The sequence below is a fragment of the Camarhynchus parvulus genome, chromosome Z (genome assembly GCF_901933205.1).
Source record: "Camarhynchus parvulus chromosome Z, STF_HiC, whole genome shotgun sequence".
Lineage (NCBI taxonomy): Eukaryota > Metazoa > Chordata > Aves > Passeriformes > Thraupidae > Camarhynchus > Camarhynchus parvulus.
In genome coordinates this window covers 22,566,306-22,583,839 of record NC_044601.1, presented here as the reverse complement: position 1 = coordinate 22,583,839, position 17,534 = coordinate 22,566,306, and the positions used below count along the sequence as shown (strand labels likewise).

Genomic DNA, 17,534 nt, shown 5'->3' with positions numbered 1-17,534 from the left:
TTTCTAACAGAAGAGCAGACAAAAAAACCAAAAACAAACACCAAGAAAAGTCAGCAAGACTCTTACCTGTTTATCTTTCATCTCCAAAGCATCTTGTTTCTCTTTATATTTCTGGGAAATATTTCTGATTTCAGCAGTCTGCATAGAGCAAGATATTTAAATTTACAGTCATAAATTCAATTGTATTTGTAAAAAGTAGTCAGATTTTGAAGAACACCTTGTATATGCATAACTAAGTATTTACTCCCCATTTTACTACTGACAAAGCCATCCTCACCCATTTCTTATTCTTAACTGTATCTGTAGCATGTATAATTTCAGCCATTTGTGAAGACTTGCATAACAGCATTCATACTGCACTGTTCACAACCATTCCGCTATAGGTCTGCAAATTTTGGCACGACATATAGAGGAAGTGCCTAATCTGAAATTAAAATACCTCCATCCTTGATTTCAATACAAATGTTACATTCAGATGCCTACAACTATAAAATGTTCTTGCCTCTTTCTCCAAACCAATTTTGCAAAGAAAGGTAATACTAAAGAGCGAGCAAGGCTTAAGCTCCTAGGCACAGGATGGCCAAACCAGGTTTTGTCCAAGTCATCCTACCTCTGAACTGCATTGTGCTAGAGCTAGATCCTACACAACTGAGCTTGACAACTTGCTGGCTCATGTGTAGGCATCCATGTCTCTGCTCTTTCTCTATCCTCAGCTTCTATAAAGCAGAAGAACAATACAGGTTGGAAGGAATTTCTTGGCATTACCCAGTCCCATCCTTTCTCAGAGCATGGTTTTACTAGGTCAAGTTGCCCAGGCACTCACACAGCTGAGTTCTGAACACAGGGGAAATACACTATCCTTTCTCTGAAAACTGCATTCCTCCTTCCCTAAACCCTCAAGGCTGAAGCATTGTGAAGAGAATACTGGAACACTGCAGAAGGATGGAAAGATTGCAAGTAAATTCCAGGGCAGACACGGAAACCAACACAGCACTCCCAGTAGAAGAAACCTCTTCCTACGAAAAGTCATACTGAAAACAATGAGATGCATCAAAAAAAGGAGAAAATAAAACTATGCAGAATTTTTTCTCTACCCCAACCTCAAAAAAGCCCCCAAATTTTAAGACTCATGCAGACAGTTTGCATAAAGCCAACACAGAAGAAATACATCTGGGTCTTGCAGTTGACTGCTATGAAGTAATGATTCTGTGATGCTCTTTTCAAAGAGCTCATGGAGGCAGCCTGTAGAGGAATCTCTCTCCAGGAAACTGAAGCACAATGTTCACAAAACGGTTCTGAAGGCTCTCAAAACTGGGGCACTACTAAGGAACCAGAATTCTGCTTTTTATTTACCATTGTATTTTCAGTTATATGCTTCTAGATAGACCTATCTACAGAACAGACAAACAGCTAGAGTTGTCTTTATTATTTTCATTGTATAACCAAAAAAGACTGCTTTACACCATTATACATTGCTAGAAAACCACATAACATAGTTAACTCTGTTCAAATGCCTTCAAAGAGCCGGAAGAAACTGTTCTGAAAATACACCATTGCAAACTTTTCTTATAAAATGGATCAGTTTCTTTTTTCCACATTCCACATGACACCACTCAAACTGCCAAGTGTTACTAAAAACTTTTATTCTAATCCAGAAATTGAAAGGGTTTTTGCACAAAGAGACGGGAGAAAAGTAATACAATACAATGCCTGGATATATTAATACAATACAATACAATACAATACAATGCCTGGATATATTAATATAATTCCCAGATTTCCTCCACCTTTCCTTGCTGTTCAGCTCCTTCCAGACAAAACTACAAATCCATACTGGGCTTTTTGCCAACAAACTTCAAGAAAGACAAAATGATCATGCGGTTATTTCTGCTCTCACATAAATCCTCATGGTAAAATCCTCATGGTAAGAGAAAGATCTCAAGAAGCAGTCAGAATTAAAGTTATTTCATAATGGATATAAGCCTGGAGCAAAGCATCTGAAGAGAATTATATTCCCTACAGGTCTGTGTATCCAGAATAGAGCAGACTTAAATATTAAGCTGCTTTCCCTTAATGCCAAATTGAAACTAATCAACTCTTTCTGGCTTACAGAATATTCACCTGTGAAATTCTTGCCAAATGCCTGCATTTGTACAAAGATAGAATTTTAAGTTACAAAAATTCAAGCAGTCTATGAAAAGGTGAGGAACTAACCATGACATAGCAGCTTCAAGCCATTAGAAGCTACTTAAATCTTGCGCTTTCATGCTACATCAAAACTATCTCCTGACCGTGCAACCAGCACTGATTCTCCTTTCCAAAGACATTTCAACAGCCCAAGTCTCAAAGTACGTGTCAGGGAAATCCATTTCAGCAGCTGAAAAAAAGGTACTGTCACGGAAGTTCAGAAAGCAGCAGTACATCCCTCAGATCTTCTGAACTTCCCTGGTATCTTGCAAATAGCTAATGCCATAACAACATATATCATGCATTCCCTTACATCTTTTTCCACAATTCTGGACTCTGAGCTCAAGACAAAATTATAAGCATTCAATCTAGACGTGAACATATCATTTAACATCACAAAAAACAGGTTTGGAAGCGTCTTAGTATACTACTATATACAGAATATTATTAGTTATGAATAAAATACAAAATTGTAACCCATCACTGGAAAGTCATATTAGAGTATCTCAGTAAGTCTTCTATAAATTACTTATTTCCAATTTATCCTCTTTCCTTCTTCCTGTATTTTTGTCTACTGGAATACTATAGAACAAATGTACCTAATCCAATTTCCAGACAGAAATTAATTACTTCTTTATTATTAATTCATTAATTAAATTAATAATTAATTAGCACACAGTTAACCTTTTGAATATACAGTATATGAAAGCTTTACTCAATAAGTTTAGATTGAAAAGAAAAATATGCTGATTCAAGAGTATAAATTAATCATCTCAAACATTCTCTCAGGCTTTCTTCCACTGTTTTGTAGGAAGTGCCTACGCTGAGCAAGCTCCCTGCAAGCTAAAACTAAAATGATCACTGTTTGTCCTAAGTTTCTTATAGAAACAAAGTACAACCTTTAACAAAAAAGATTACTTTCATGTGAATACAGCCCAATACTTCCAAGAACAGCGGTACCAATGATTAAGTAGAACTGCTCCCAGTTCGAAAAAAACACAGTAACTTGATACATACGGGTAAAACCTAATACCATAAGACCAAGTAGTGACAACACAGCTTATCAATTCACAAGCATGAAGGCATTGTTGCATTATGAAAATCAACTTCAATTTTCCAGATGTTAACTTTTCTCTAAGAAAGTACATTTACCTTTAAACAACAAAAACCTTCAAAACAAAAAGCCCAACCAGACCAAAAAAAGGCAACAGCAGTAAGACTGCAACATTTTGGAACATAGAGGTATTTTGCCTCACAGCACAATAAAGTCTTGCAATACTGTAGGAGACAAAATCTAATTTCTTTTACCAAAGAATTTTCTTATCATTACGAGATACTTGAGTACTTCCTAATGTTAGTGTAGCATTTATCACAACAAAAAACAATGTTGTGAACAACAATCTGTAGGAGTTTTTTGCCTGGCCTTTCTGCTCTGGTTTTGGGTTTGTTTTTTATTTGGGGCAAGGGTGTGAGTTTTGGCTTTTTTTTCTTTCGACGAAGCACATAACTAGTTTATTAACTCACAGTGTATTAAATGCCACTGAAGTTTCAGACCCCCATTCTACAAAATGCTTCAATGCAACAGTCCTCTACAGGTGTCACATGTCTCCACATCAACTCCTCTGAGTGGGTCACTTACCTTCAAACAGAACCCACTGCAGCAAACAAATATTCTCATGCGATCATTTAACTTCGGTTATCCACTACAAATTTGTGCAGCTTATACACACAATGACTTCTGCAGTCTGAATAGCAAAAACTAGTCAAAATCCTGCAGGAAATTGCAGCACTCTTATTTTCCATATGGAAATCATATTTTTTCATAAAGCCAGGAAGAGCAGCTGTTACATAAACTGTAACATATAAGTAGGCTTACCATTAAATTCTCTTATGCATAAAAATATTCACAACTGATGGACAATTACTGCCTAATTAAAAAATCAGTCCTACTTACGGAATTATGTTCAATATTAGAGGAATGCTTTTAGGCCAGTAAAGCTGTCATTTACCTTAAATATTTCAAGAAGGTAAGAGGAGTGAACATCCCACAAACCCAAACCACAGGACAGATGAAAACAGGCATCTAATTTAATGGAAGTACTTAACTTGGGGAAACTATAAAAAATATATCCTAGCAGATTGTAAAATTTCTCTTTATTGTACATTAAAGATTTGCTTTTACAAAACCAAGAGCAGACTGAAGAACTGCTACTAAAGGTTTACTAAGGAATATATTCCTTGAACATAGAGAAGGCATTGAGAACCAAGAGCACAGGTGCTTCAGGAAAATTTCTGCTGAAACATCACTATGACACACTAGGAAAAAAGAGGTTATTACTTTACATTTCACAAAGCTGAACACAGAGAACCAGAAATATTACCTATGTTAAACAAGAACTTCAATACCTACATTATCTCTGGTTTTCATATTCAGATTGTTTAAATTTTCTTCAGTTTCTTGGATTCTTCTTGTCCATGGGGCCTGCATTTCTTTCAGACACTTCAGTTCTTTCTTCACTTGGTTTCGGCACTGTTTCACTTCTTCATGCTGCTCACGAAGATTTTCATATTCCTTGGAGGAGTTGAAAGTAAAACAATAACAACCTGCTGTATTCTACTGCAGTGTTTTATACTGTCCAAAGATTTTATTTAACTGTTCATGAGTTTTAGAAAAAGATCTCTTTCAGAAACTAGCATTAGAGCAACTATGTAATTAATACTGTTAGTAGTTCAAATGACAAACAGTTGTAGGGATCATTCAGCCGCCAGTCAACAAGGACACATTATTAATACTTCTTAAATAATATGCAATTCAACTAGCAGAAGAAACAACCCATTTGTCTGCAATTACCTTGTCTCCAAGGTCATCTGGGATCACAGAAAAAACTCCTTAGCCCCTCTCTGTTCATAGTTTGAGACTACTTACACAGGAGTCTAAAAGCTAAGGAGCAAATAACCACAACAGACAATTCTGGGAGAAAGAAAAGAAATGAGCTGGACAGACTGTCAGAGCAAGTAACAGACACAGCCACTGCTGAAGTAAACCAAGGGGAGAGAGTGGAACATACTTTTCGGAAAAAAAAAACTCCACCACACACCACAAACACCAAAACCACTGCTATCCAGGAAGTTTAACTCAAGATACATTCATGAGAGAAAAGAGATGGTAAGCAGTAGAGTGACCAAAAACCTCCACTTCAAGAAGACAGGAATTTTGTAGAGAAAGTAGTTTAAGCTAAAGGAGTCATTATTGGTGATTTTTCTGTGTGTGTTATACTCTCTGGAGAGAAAAAACATTAAAAAAGGAAGGAACAAAAAGAAGGGGAACCTCTCCCCAGCCCCTCCAAACTGAGAAACATAAGAGAACAATACATTCCATGACTATGAAAGGTTCATGAGGAAAAAATAAGATGTTCAGAGGTCCAGAGAGAGGAGTAGATTCAGGTATGCAGGGGGACAGAGGAAGGGATAGCTGTTTGACTTTGCCCCTAATTTAGAGCATATGCCTAGTTTATTCCAAGCCCTGGAGGTTAATATTACAACAGTAACAGTAATAGTAATAATAATAATTTTACACGAAGACCACCTGGAAGCTAATTTTAACAGGCAAATTGGCTTTATGTGCTACCACTTTTTCACAGTTACTTAACTAACCTGATGAATAATCACAGATAAATCAACCTAGGCTACAAAATCTAAGGTCTTTCTTGACAGTATCTTTTTCATAAACTCAAAAACTATTTGATGAAAGCTGCCGTAATTCTGTGAAGTACAGTCAGTAGCCACTGTTGCAAAGTTACAGAGATAAAAGGATTATATTTTCACTTATCTGAAAGATTCAGCTTAAAATTTAGCTCTGCTCTAAATAAGGCATTTGATTTCAAGATTAAAGCAAATGCACACATGTACAATTACACTTCTATGAAGTACAGGCAAGTTCCACAGAACTGTCATGACATAATTTTTACACAGCAAATCCTTTTAATACTTTAAGAAATTCTGACTTAACTAAAATACAGAGATCTTGTGTATCTGTACTCGAGTAACTTTGATGCTTCTAATTATGCACTCCACTAAAGACCTGCAGAACTCCCAAAGCATTTCAGCTTTCTCAAGAGATATTTGCATCTTAAACCAATGTTTTTCTTAATTGTACACGTGAGGGGAGGAAAAGAAGAATGGACATAGCTTGACCAAAACACATTTTCAAAACTGCATGCCATGATTACACGAACTACGGAATTCCATGGAACTTAAAGTATATGTTCAAAAACTTATTAGACATAGATATATGTGAAAATGGTGTAGAATTCCCCACATATAGAAGCAGTTGTCACTGTCTAGAAAAAAAATAGCTTAACAAAAAAATGTTCCTCAGGTAAAAAGCAGTAGAGTCTTCAGAATTAAAATGTACTTCAACGGTGATCAGAACATGAGAAAGCTCACTAGACCCTCTCGCTAGACTCTCATCACTAGACTTCTCTTTTCCTCTATGATTAAAAAATAGTCTAATGTCATATTTGAGTTATCATATTTCCAGGCTGTCTGTTTCCTACTTCACAACATCGTGCAGTGTTTATACATCTGCCTTCCAGCTGACTTGAAAGTTCAGGTGTAGCGACTCTGCTTGGTTACAAACATAAATTCAACAGGCAGGTGTGTTTAGTCTTCAAGTTGAAATCTGCATTTAGGGGAGGACGGAGCAAATGAAATATCCAGAGAAGGAAAAACAGACTCCCATACTATTCTCAATTTCAGTAAACCCCATTTTAAAATACAAATCCACCAATTTATTCTAAGGACTAAACAGCGCTAGGTCAAAACAACAAAAAAAATCCCATGCTCTTGTAGAACAATGCAATTCTTCTCTTACAAAGAGCTTGGTATTTTTGCAATGTAAGAGAATACTAAAAATTCTGTCACAGTTTAACAAATCACAAAAGTGCAACAGAATGTGAAATTTTATTACAGCCTATAATTCAGATATCCTCTACCTAGTAAAACAATTACATCAATGCCCTTCCATTTCAAATGTAAATTAAGTACGTGAAAGATCTCGTGTTAAAATTTATTAGAATTTCCCTATAGTCACTGTTGTCAGCATCTCTAAAGTGCACATTTACCTCCAGTCCTCTTTTTTCTGAATCTAATACACACTACTGATTCCGTACTGTCAATCAGAATTCCACCAAGGTGTCAAAGCACACTGTTGTTTCCACAGATTCAGTGGCCAAAAACTTAGTTAACTGAGTGCAACCACTAAAAGCCTTTAACATACTAAGCAAGAGAAACTGTCTAGAAGACAGCAGTGCAAGTAAGGTGTTTAATCAGACAAAGACTGACTAAACTTGCTTAAGTATGACATAACTAACAGCAATGTTCTCTAGTTTGTGGAAGGCAACTTAATTGACAGCAGATAAAATCATTAGCTTAGTCTTCCTCTACTAGTGTCCAGCAAGCCTTTAGAGCTCTGTATAAGCAAGTATCTTAGAGCAGAGAACAATCAGCATCAAAAGCCTACATTTATTATGCAACACCAGGCTAACATGTGTAGTAAGAAAAAAATCCTACTATTCAGGAAGTACTGACATCACAGAAGGTATATCCTACTTCCTTAACACCTACCACCATCCATCTATTTAAACTGCTACTCCTAAATCCCTCTGCTGTTAGCAGGATGATTTGAAGGCACTAATGGGATTCCCAGTTGCTCAAGATGCAAAGGCCATAATGCTCTTTGCATAGCCATGTCAGGCTTCAGTATATGCAAAATTGCAAAAGTAAGTTTTCTGCATTCTTCACAAGCAGTAAATCAAGTTTTCTGGAAGTTCTATGTCTGCATTCCATTAACTCTATACTTACATATAATATAATTAAGCTTGCAAACAACATATTGTCTCAGTAAACTGAAATCTCCATCAGTTTGAGCTGTTTAAAATCATTTAATCTGACTGATCATTCAACACTAAACTAAGGTAGTATTAAAGTGCTCCTCAGAAATACTTACTTTGATTTGTGTAAATGACCTGTTCTTTACTCTAGGTTCTTTCAAATGTCTTTAAATATTTTTCTGTTCAAATGCTAGCATTTTTGAGATTGGCAACTTAAATTCAGTGACATGTCTGTCATCACACTAAACTTCAACTAATAAATTAAGAGGAACATAACTGCTAAAAAATTTTAGCCAAAAAAATATAAAAAAGTGACAGCTGAAGAAGCAAGCAGAGCTATCTAGAGCTTAAACCAGTTGCCTCTGCACAGAATAAAAGGAGTACTTCTCTTGGCCTGCACTACTGGCTTTCCTAACTGTGCGGGAACTGCCTGAACTACTTCTTGAAGCAACCTATGCAGCTAGGTATGTAAGCAAACACCACAGTTAGACCAAGAACACAATTTCAAGAACTGGCCTGCTTGCACTAAGCATTAAGCAATGATATTCAAATTACTCCAGTCACACTTCTTCTAAAGCAACTTTTGGCCTATTTCTAAATTCACAGTCTTAGAGAAAACAGGTTGAGTGATAAAGACATTGGAAATCAAACTTACCACCCACGGCCTTTTTCTCTCAAGCATCTCTATTAAGTCTGTGTGGCGCTTGAATTCATGGTATCGTTCAACATCTTGTTTGTACCGTTCAACCCTCTGCTTCATTTTCTCCAATGTGGTGGTTTTTTCTCTGCACAAGTTCTGTAATAAAGAATTTCAGGTTTTACAGTATCTCAACAGTTCCCAGAAAATAGTCTACATCTCATCTGTACATTAAAGCAGAAATTTAACATCAGAGGAAACATTTTAGTACAGCAGTAACTGGAGGGCAACCATCCAAAACGACAGGAACAGGAGAACAAAGGATTAAAAGAATGGCCTGTTATGGCTAAGGACAGACACTGTTCCCAGAACACTGGTCCTTTTCCTTTTTGTCTGTCTCTTTGTTTTCGAGGAAGTGAGCAACACTAAAGCAAAGGACCATGCTTTAATTCATAAGCCAATGACTTATAGAGACATAAAATACTTGTCTAGAAAAGTTGTTGCCAGTCAAAAATCCCAAAGAAAGCAGTACTTGACAACACGCATTCCTCATCTTTTGGGTCTGGACCATTTGCACACAACTTCGTAGTTACAAGCATGTGAGTGTCAGAGTGAATGAGTTCTGAGAGAAGATGAGCATTATTTGGTAAAATCAACTTACCACAGACTTTGTAAGTAAATTCCACCTTCTAATTCTGTTACATGTCAGGATAAAATTTATTTCACTTTTCCTACGTCCACTCCTGTCTAAAGAACGTATTTACCTCCAGTACTCTTTCCTTTTCTCTGAAATTTTTCAGTTCGCAATGAAACTGGTACATTTCTGGAGAACCAATGGACTTTTCAGTGGCTTCCAGCAACTGAGTCTTACTCAATTTTGTAAATTCTCCAACTTTGTCCTACAAAATTTTAAAAAGTTATAAAAAATACAGGATTAGTTACAACAGTGCAATACAATAATACTGGATTTATTCTATGCTAAATAACTCTGTCATAGTTAACGACCATCTCATGGAGTAGCCATCAAGCCTTCCAGAAAATTTGTTCTCAGGATGCTGAAGCAGTCTTGCAGTATAAATCTTTTGCAGTATACATACTATGACTAACTCGAAAGTAAAGCCACATACAAGTTATTATTAAAGCTGGCAGACAAGGCTATTGGAAGAATTTCTGTTGAAATACTGAAATACTCTGAAATACTCTGTTGAACAGAGTTGCTCAAAACTGAGACTGATGCAAGAAGTGTGCTTGCTGTTGATACACTCGGAGAGAACAAATAAACCAGAACTATCAACACTCTAATATTGACTGAACTGACTGTACTGAAGAGAAAAAGCTCTTTTAAACACAAAGATGTTTTACCAGAGTATTCTGGAAGTTCCAAACAAATACTGTACATAGGTGAAAATGAACGCTACGTCACCTGGCCTATTTTTATTTCTGCAGTATTAGCTTTCTGACTTTAATGCTCTTCTGCACGTCTTCTTGAATTCAACAATAACCCCATGGCTAGGCTCTGATAAGGTTTCCTTTCACTACCATTCCTGATGATCCACATGAACTGGGAAGGAACCTGTCACAACTTTAGGGTGCAGTGTGAGGTAACTTAGCTTTCTACACATGAATCCTGACCTGCTTGAACATGCATCCAAATACAGAAACTGCCAGTAGTATTCTTTAATCTCTCTCTTTTAAGACCTACTTTCCATTAGGATGACTTTACTCTTACATAATTCAATCCTATACATCTTTCAGCCCTATGCTCAATAAACTGCTGACATTACCAGAAGGGCTGTATTAGCAAGTGCTGCTACTTGAACATGAAGACAGGGAACATCCGCATCTTTCCTCTCAGAATCAACAGGTACAAAATTGTCCGATTAGTGAGCTTTAAAGGTCACACAGCTCCTCTTTTCTTTCACCATCACACGTGCATGGCTGCCTCAACCCTGCTCTTCTTTGTGCTGACCCACTGAACTAGGCAAAGTGCTGCTAAAGCTAACAAAATCTTCTCAAACCACAGCACTCCATTTGCACCCACTGTCTTTCAAAACTGATTCACACCTGAGGAAGAAACTGGCACAAGTTGTCCACCTGGATGTTTAAGGCTGCAATTTGTTCTTCTACTGCTTTCAGGGTTGCTGGTTTTCCGTTGATAAACCACACTGATGCGTTGTTCTCCACGTAAATCTTACGCGTGATAAGAATATTTTCTGGTGGCTTAAACCTGATTAACAGAAAGAAGTGTTTACACTTTCAACAACATCTGAAAAGTGTTACACCTTTAAAGGCTACCCAGTGTCAAAGTATTGTCAAAATTTATAGATAGCTAAATATTTACTCTAAATTAACTGGACAGTAGCATCAGATTCTTATTTCCATGATTCAGAAAATATCCAGTACTTCAATGATGAACTAAACTCACACAGGAAACATCAAGAATAGCTGCAAATCTTAACTCAGAAGTTACTTATATAAATGAGATGCTCATACTGAATGTATGAAATACTTAGAAGTTGTTACAAATATGAACAGTTTCTATACAAGCATAATCTGTGTGACAGTAATAAGTTTTAAAATTGCTGTGAAGGTGGTACAGTACATCTTGAACTATTAGTACACAGAAATACATCAGTTAGCTGTGTATATATACTCAATTAGAGAAAAAAAATAGCATACAACACAAAAATACTTATTTTCATTTTCTGCTTTTAAAAACCACAGAAGATACATTTGTTTTCATTTAGTTTTCTAGCTCCATACCTATTTTCAAAAATTTAGTCTGGTCAAGATGCAGCAATAACAACTAAGTCAAACTCCTGGAATTTTGGTTTACCATTTTGATTTAAAAACTGCCTAGTGCCTGTTAAGCACACTCTTAAAGGATGGGGAATATAGACTTGCAGAGTGACCATGTACCTCAGGACATTCAAGAATGAAGTTCAATGCAGAAGTGAGTACATATCTGCTGCTGGTGTTTGGACTAAGCACCATAGGCATATGATCCTGTTTCTTGATTACTAAACTACTACTTCCTGCGTCACCTCATTTTAACTTATGAGGCTTCATTCCAAAGACCTACAAAGCCATGCTCCTTCCTTTCATTAAAATAACATCATTTTACTATCATAACTTGGGTTTAGCTACATTTCAAGCGCCAAATTCAACAATGGGCAACACATGCCTACAGAACTTCAATTTTTAGTTCCTGTAAAAACAAGCAATCTTCTCCATCATTGTCTCCCACCTTACATGTTGTATTTAAACATTTTCTACCAATCAGACAAATGACTTAACTACACTGCAACCATGACATGCTAGGTCTAATGAGCTATGAAATGCTAAATCCTCACATATTGTAAGAGTCTCTCCAGAATTTCAAGTACCATTGGAATACATTTATGTTAAAACAACCACACCATCTACCTGAAAGACAACCTACCTCGTGAATACATCTCGCCTGGGCAAACACTAAAGAAAGTCTTACTTGATCATTCCCACAATAACCAAAATGGACAGACAAAAATTTTTCCAAGGTCTGCTGCGGGTTTTGTTTTGGGGTTTTTTTTTGTTGCTGTTGTGGGGTTTTTTTTGTTTGTTTTTTCTTTGTTGGTTTTTTTTTTTTGGTTTTTTTTTTTTTTTGTCTCAATAAAATTTACTTTTTAGAGAAAATAAATTTTCTCTAATTCTGATCAGGGTGGCCAATTGTTACACAAATTAACACAGGCTATGAATCAGTCGACCATCTCTATTTTCTCTTTCATTCGGGCCAAGAGACTAGGCTAAGGCTTATTAAAATCACCTGTGCCATAGCATCCACAAAAAAAAAATGCATGTAGAATTGCCCTATGCATAAGCTACTAATGGAATTTCAAGTCCAAAAGATTTCCAGTTGCTCTGTTTTGCAACAGCTTACCTATAAGACTGCATTACATGGAATTAGTCAGATCTTTTCTTTTACTTCCCTTCTATCCGTATGTGATGTTTTCAGTGACAATGTAGGCAAGCCCCTCTGTAGCACTGTTTTTTAATTGTAATGCATTTCTAGCAGTCAGTTTTGTAATTTTTCTTATTTTGTACTGTTGTAGCATATTTTATTCTTGATGGATTATTCCTTTCCCCCCTGGGTTACTGGGTTTGCCCTGGCTGTCCATCTCTCCAAAGCTCTGCCCCTTTGTTCCCCCTTTCTCCTTCCATTGAATGTCAATCCCTCCCCAAGCCTGCCTCTTTTTCTACAAACTTCCCTATCAATCTTGCGTCCTTCGAAACCCCACAGGTTTGTTTAAATTCTTCTCCTCCCCTGCAGTCCCTTATTGGTTTAAACATTGTATTCCCCGCCTTGTGTTCCACCCCCAATTTCTCCCAATTGGTCCAAGATTGTGTCCTTTGAGGGGTCTCAGACCAAGGCCCCTCCTTGGTGCCACAGCTGACACAATCCACCGCAGTTCCTGAAGCCGGAGTCTTTGCCGCCCCACGGTTGGGCGCCAAATGCCACGGTGCCGGATCATGCCAACCAGCTCCTGGCACCGACAGCACAGGTGGGCTGCCCCCAGAAAGCTGCCCAATCCAGGGTGCAGCTAACAGGGAATGGCAGCTCTGCGGCTCAAGTGGACTGCAGACTGAGCCGAGGGTAGGGACAAGGATCAGGGAGAGGCCCTCCGTATGGTTTCCAAAGAAGTTTATTCCTGGAGGTTCAGCGACAGAAAGGGCAAACTCAAACGCATGCATCAGATTATAAGGGGGAGGAGGTCTCAGGGAAGGAGACAATCTTAGACCAATTGGGAGAAATTGGGGGTGGAACACAAGGCGGGGAATACAATGTTTAAACCAATAAGGGACTGCAGGGGAGGAGAAGAATTTAAACAAACCTGTGGGGTTTCGAAGGACGCAAGATTGATAGGGAAGTTTGTAGAAAAAGAGGCAGGCTTGGGGAGGGATTGACATTCAATGGAAGGAGGAAGAGGGAACAGAGGGGCAGAGCTTTGGAGAGATGGACAGCCAGGGCAAACCCAGTAACACAAGGGGGAAAGGAACAATCCATCAAGAATAAAATATGCTACAACAGTACAAAATAAGAAAGATTACAAAACTGACTGCTAGAAATGCATTACAATTAAAAAACACAACGCTACACCCCTCCTACCAGCAGTATCAGAATAAGAAAGTGAAGACAGATCAATCTGTTTTAAAACTTAGACTTTTGTCTTTTTTCTTTAATGAAAAGAATCCTACCACCACATAGTGATGGCAGTAGTGACAAAATCATCAGAACCTTAAATGTAATCAAAAGCTAAACACACCGTACAGAACTATCTTTTTCTATGCATTTTTTGTACATCAAGACAAGGTGAAATGCTGCAGAAAGCAAGATCAAGAGTAGCCGTCACTGCTTATTTCTTATGTGATAATTATATAACTTTATGTTCTGAAGCCTGCAGGAATTAAAAAAGGACAAGTTAAGCTTAAAGACAAACCTCTGCACAACACATTTTTTTCTCACAAGCTTGTGAATGACTGTATGGGGAAATGGTCCAATTAAAAGCACAAGAGGAAACAGTTTTACTACTTACAGTTCAATTTCCACCATGCCTTTCATGCACCCCTCCTTCACAAACAGACCAACCTACAAAATTAATTTACAAGTTGGTATTGCAAAATAAAATGTATTATCTCACAAGAATACGCATTTGTATAATGGAGCTACTTAACAATGTAGTTTATTAAAAACTCACAATTAAAAGCAAAATAAAGCACTAATTAAAAATAAAGGAAGACACTACTATTCTCCACCATCAGCAATAGAACCTCCTCTACAAGTTAACAACTTCTGATCAACTTGAGCCTCCAAAACTGAACAAATTATAATCAGCAGATCCACAGACAGGAAAAAGTTCTCGTGAATTTGGGGAACAAAGTGAAAAGACACTGCTGAGTACCTGTGCTAGAACTGACAATTCTAATAGCATGAAAATACATCATGACAATTAAAGAGAAATATCAACACACAATACTGCCATGCAGTCAATCCCCATATTCCCATTTGTTTCTGACTGAACAGCTTCAAGAGAACATGTGCAATCATTCAGGCACCCAGATTCATTGCTCCAAACCTACTCAGAGAAATTGCATCCAACGAGAATATCCAAGAAAGCAAATGCAACATTTTGAAAATGTCAAGATATTACCTTCCTACTAAAGTGTCAATGCATATCTTGACAGTAAAAAGTGAAAACAGAGTACAGCAATGCAAATTCCATTTAAATCAAAGATCAGTGCCTCTATGCTTTCAGCTGAATTTTCAAGACACATTAGTGAGTATGTTATTTCTAGAGGTATTTTGGAATTTATTTTAGACTTTGTCTATTCCTCCTTTAGTTGGTACTTCTTATCAAATGTTTAGGCCATTAAGTGGCATTTTTCTACCTCACTGTGGATGCTTAGCCATCTTCAAACAAAATCTCTAGTCAACTCAGACTGCCCTACAACTTAGGTGTTTTCATTTCATAATTTATACAAGACAGCTAGTAGCTAATTAAAATAACTCCCCTTTGTCTCTGGACCAGGTTACTCTTCAATTCAGATGCCGCAGTTTTTATAAAAGTAAAGCAAAGCAAGGAAGAGAGTCTTTCCCCCATCCTCTGCTGGACAGCGCTCTGAATGAAATTCAGATTAACCATGGAAATTACAAAAGCTCATCATTACCTTATCAGCTCGCCCTAAGAAAGCAGGTCTTCCAGCCAGTCCCAGGCAGATGGCACAAACAATACTTGACTTGCCTGTGCCATTAGCACCTACAACCAGGTTCAGGTTGGGCCCTGGACGTACTTCACAGACAGTGTATGTCCTAGAAAGCACAGCAAGTTTTTGAATTTTAAAACACTGTACTACCTTTAAAAGAAAAAGGAACTTGCTTAGAAACATTTCATTACTTCATTAAACAATTACCTCCTCTAGACTCAATTGTGAAATACCATTTTGTAAGAAATCTCCAGAGTGAAAACTAACATTTCAGTGAAACACCATGAAAGACATTCCCATCAGCCAGAGTACTCACCAGAACTTTCTTTAAAATCAGTGACTGCAAAGAATAAAATCCAGCAATAGAATGATAACTTTTTAAATAAACTTACTAGGATCTTATTTTATTTTATGCATCAAAAAGAAGACAGAAAACAGATCATGCAGTAGCTTTCTGGAGTTCAACTCGTATCAAATCATCCCCAGTGTTCGGGTTTTTCTAACTGCATTAGACATCTTTCAGCATGTACATCCAGAATGCCTACTGCAATAGTAACTTTGGGAAGAGACCAAACTCACCTATGCAAACTCGCATCAAGTTGACACCCTACATTTCTAAAGAATCATTTGACGAATTTCCTATTCCTGAACTGTGTCAAGCACAGAGAGCTGAAACACTCCCACAAAAGGAGGAGTACAAAGTAGTTAATGCCAACGCAATATTATAAACTATGTACTTGCAGAAGAGAAGGTATATGAACCTTTACAGAGGATTTAACTACTATCTCTGAGGATTCAATTAACACCTAACACGTGACTCATGCACTATTCTACTGAAGATTTTCAAGGCTAGCATGGAGCCGTAAGAAAATGGTCCGACGACTTCCGCTGGTCCAAATACGTCCAAAACCCATGGTAGTCGCAGTACACAGCAGGTGGAAAAAACACGTGCGAAGACCACAGACACTTCATCCTAATGGATCTCAAGGCCTATCGCCACTGCCCTACGAGCACTTCCTGCAGTCTCCCCTCTCCACTGCTTGGCAGCCACCTGCCTGAGAGACGAGGAGCACGCAGAGGCTGCACAGCCGACAGGAGCCATCGCCGCTGGGCAACGCTGGCCAGCACCGGGGAACGCGCTGCCAGGGACGCGACACTGCGCTGACAACCCCTGCGATTCGTAACCCACACAGCAGTGTCTCCCAGCGCCCCACGCCGAGTAAGACACCATCTTCCCTAGAACATCGCTTCCCGCACCCCTCCGACAGCCCTCGGTACCCGCGCGACCCCGCTCCGCTGCTTCGGCCCCTCCACAGCGGGGCGGAAGGAGCAGGCCGCGGCTGCTCAAGGGAGAAGAAACGCCCCCCGCTCACTTACATGAAGTTCTTCATGAAGATCCTGAAGATGGAGCCCAGTACGAAGGGGGACTTGGACTCACCACGCCGCACAGCTTTCCCCTTTCCCCGCGCCGCCGCCATGTTTTACCCCAGGCCGCCCCTCCTTCCTCCTTCCCCCTTGGGACGGAGCCCGCGCCGCGCGCTCGGGCCGGCTGTCCGGGCGGGGCGGGACTGAGCCGCCCTAAAGCTCCTCATTGGCCGGGAGCGCCGACACCCATTGGCTGGTGGGGCGGGCGGGGCGTTGCGGCCCTTGTTGCTGGGGCGGCCGCGGCGCGGCGCTCTGGGGGGCCGGGTTGGGGCGGTGCCCGGCCCCGCGTTCCGCCGCCCGGCCCCGCAGAGCGCCGCCGCGTTCCCTGCGTTCGTTTACGGCGTTATGAGCAGCTGGGCGTGTTTAGTTTGGAGAAGACTGACAGGAAATCTCGTTGATGCATACAGCTGTCTCAAAGGCAGATGCCAAGAGGCGGTTGCTAGACTCTTTTCAGTAGTGTCCTGCGACAGGATGAGAAGCAGTGGCCATAAAGTAAAGCTTTAGAGCTTTCCTCAACATGAGAAGAATTTCCTTACATTGAAGGTGGCACAGCACTGTAACAGCCTTTCTCTGGAGGTTGTGGAGTCTCCCTCTCTGGAGGCATTCAAGCCCCACTTGGACACATTCCTGTGTCACTTGCTGTAGATGACCCTGCC

General features: G+C 39.0%; 1 protein-coding gene across 4 annotated transcripts in view; it reads right to left on the bottom strand.

Annotated features, from left to right (window-relative positions):
* Nucleotides 1–16,992, bottom strand: part of SMC5 (structural maintenance of chromosomes 5) — a 47,366-nt gene extending 30,374 nt beyond the window's left edge. For all 4 annotated transcript variants that reach the window (XM_030968346.1, XM_030968344.1, XM_030968345.1 and 1 more), the window contains exons 1-8: nt 16,831–16,992; nt 15,418–15,559; nt 14,286–14,338; nt 10,780–10,942; nt 9,480–9,614; nt 8,734–8,874; nt 4,598–4,759; nt 67–138 (exon numbers count right to left, since the gene is read on the bottom strand). In XM_030968346.1, coding sequence (XP_030824206.1) covers nt 67–138; nt 4,598–4,759; nt 8,734–8,874; nt 9,480–9,614; nt 10,780–10,942; nt 14,286–14,338; nt 15,418–15,559; nt 16,831–16,931 — 969 coding nt within the window. In that variant the 5' untranslated portion in view covers nt 16,932–16,992. The remainder of the gene's footprint in view (nt 1–66; nt 139–4,597; nt 4,760–8,733; nt 8,875–9,479; nt 9,615–10,779; nt 10,943–14,285; nt 14,339–15,417; nt 15,560–16,830) is intronic.
* Between the last annotated feature and the right edge of the window lie 542 nt (nt 16,993–17,534).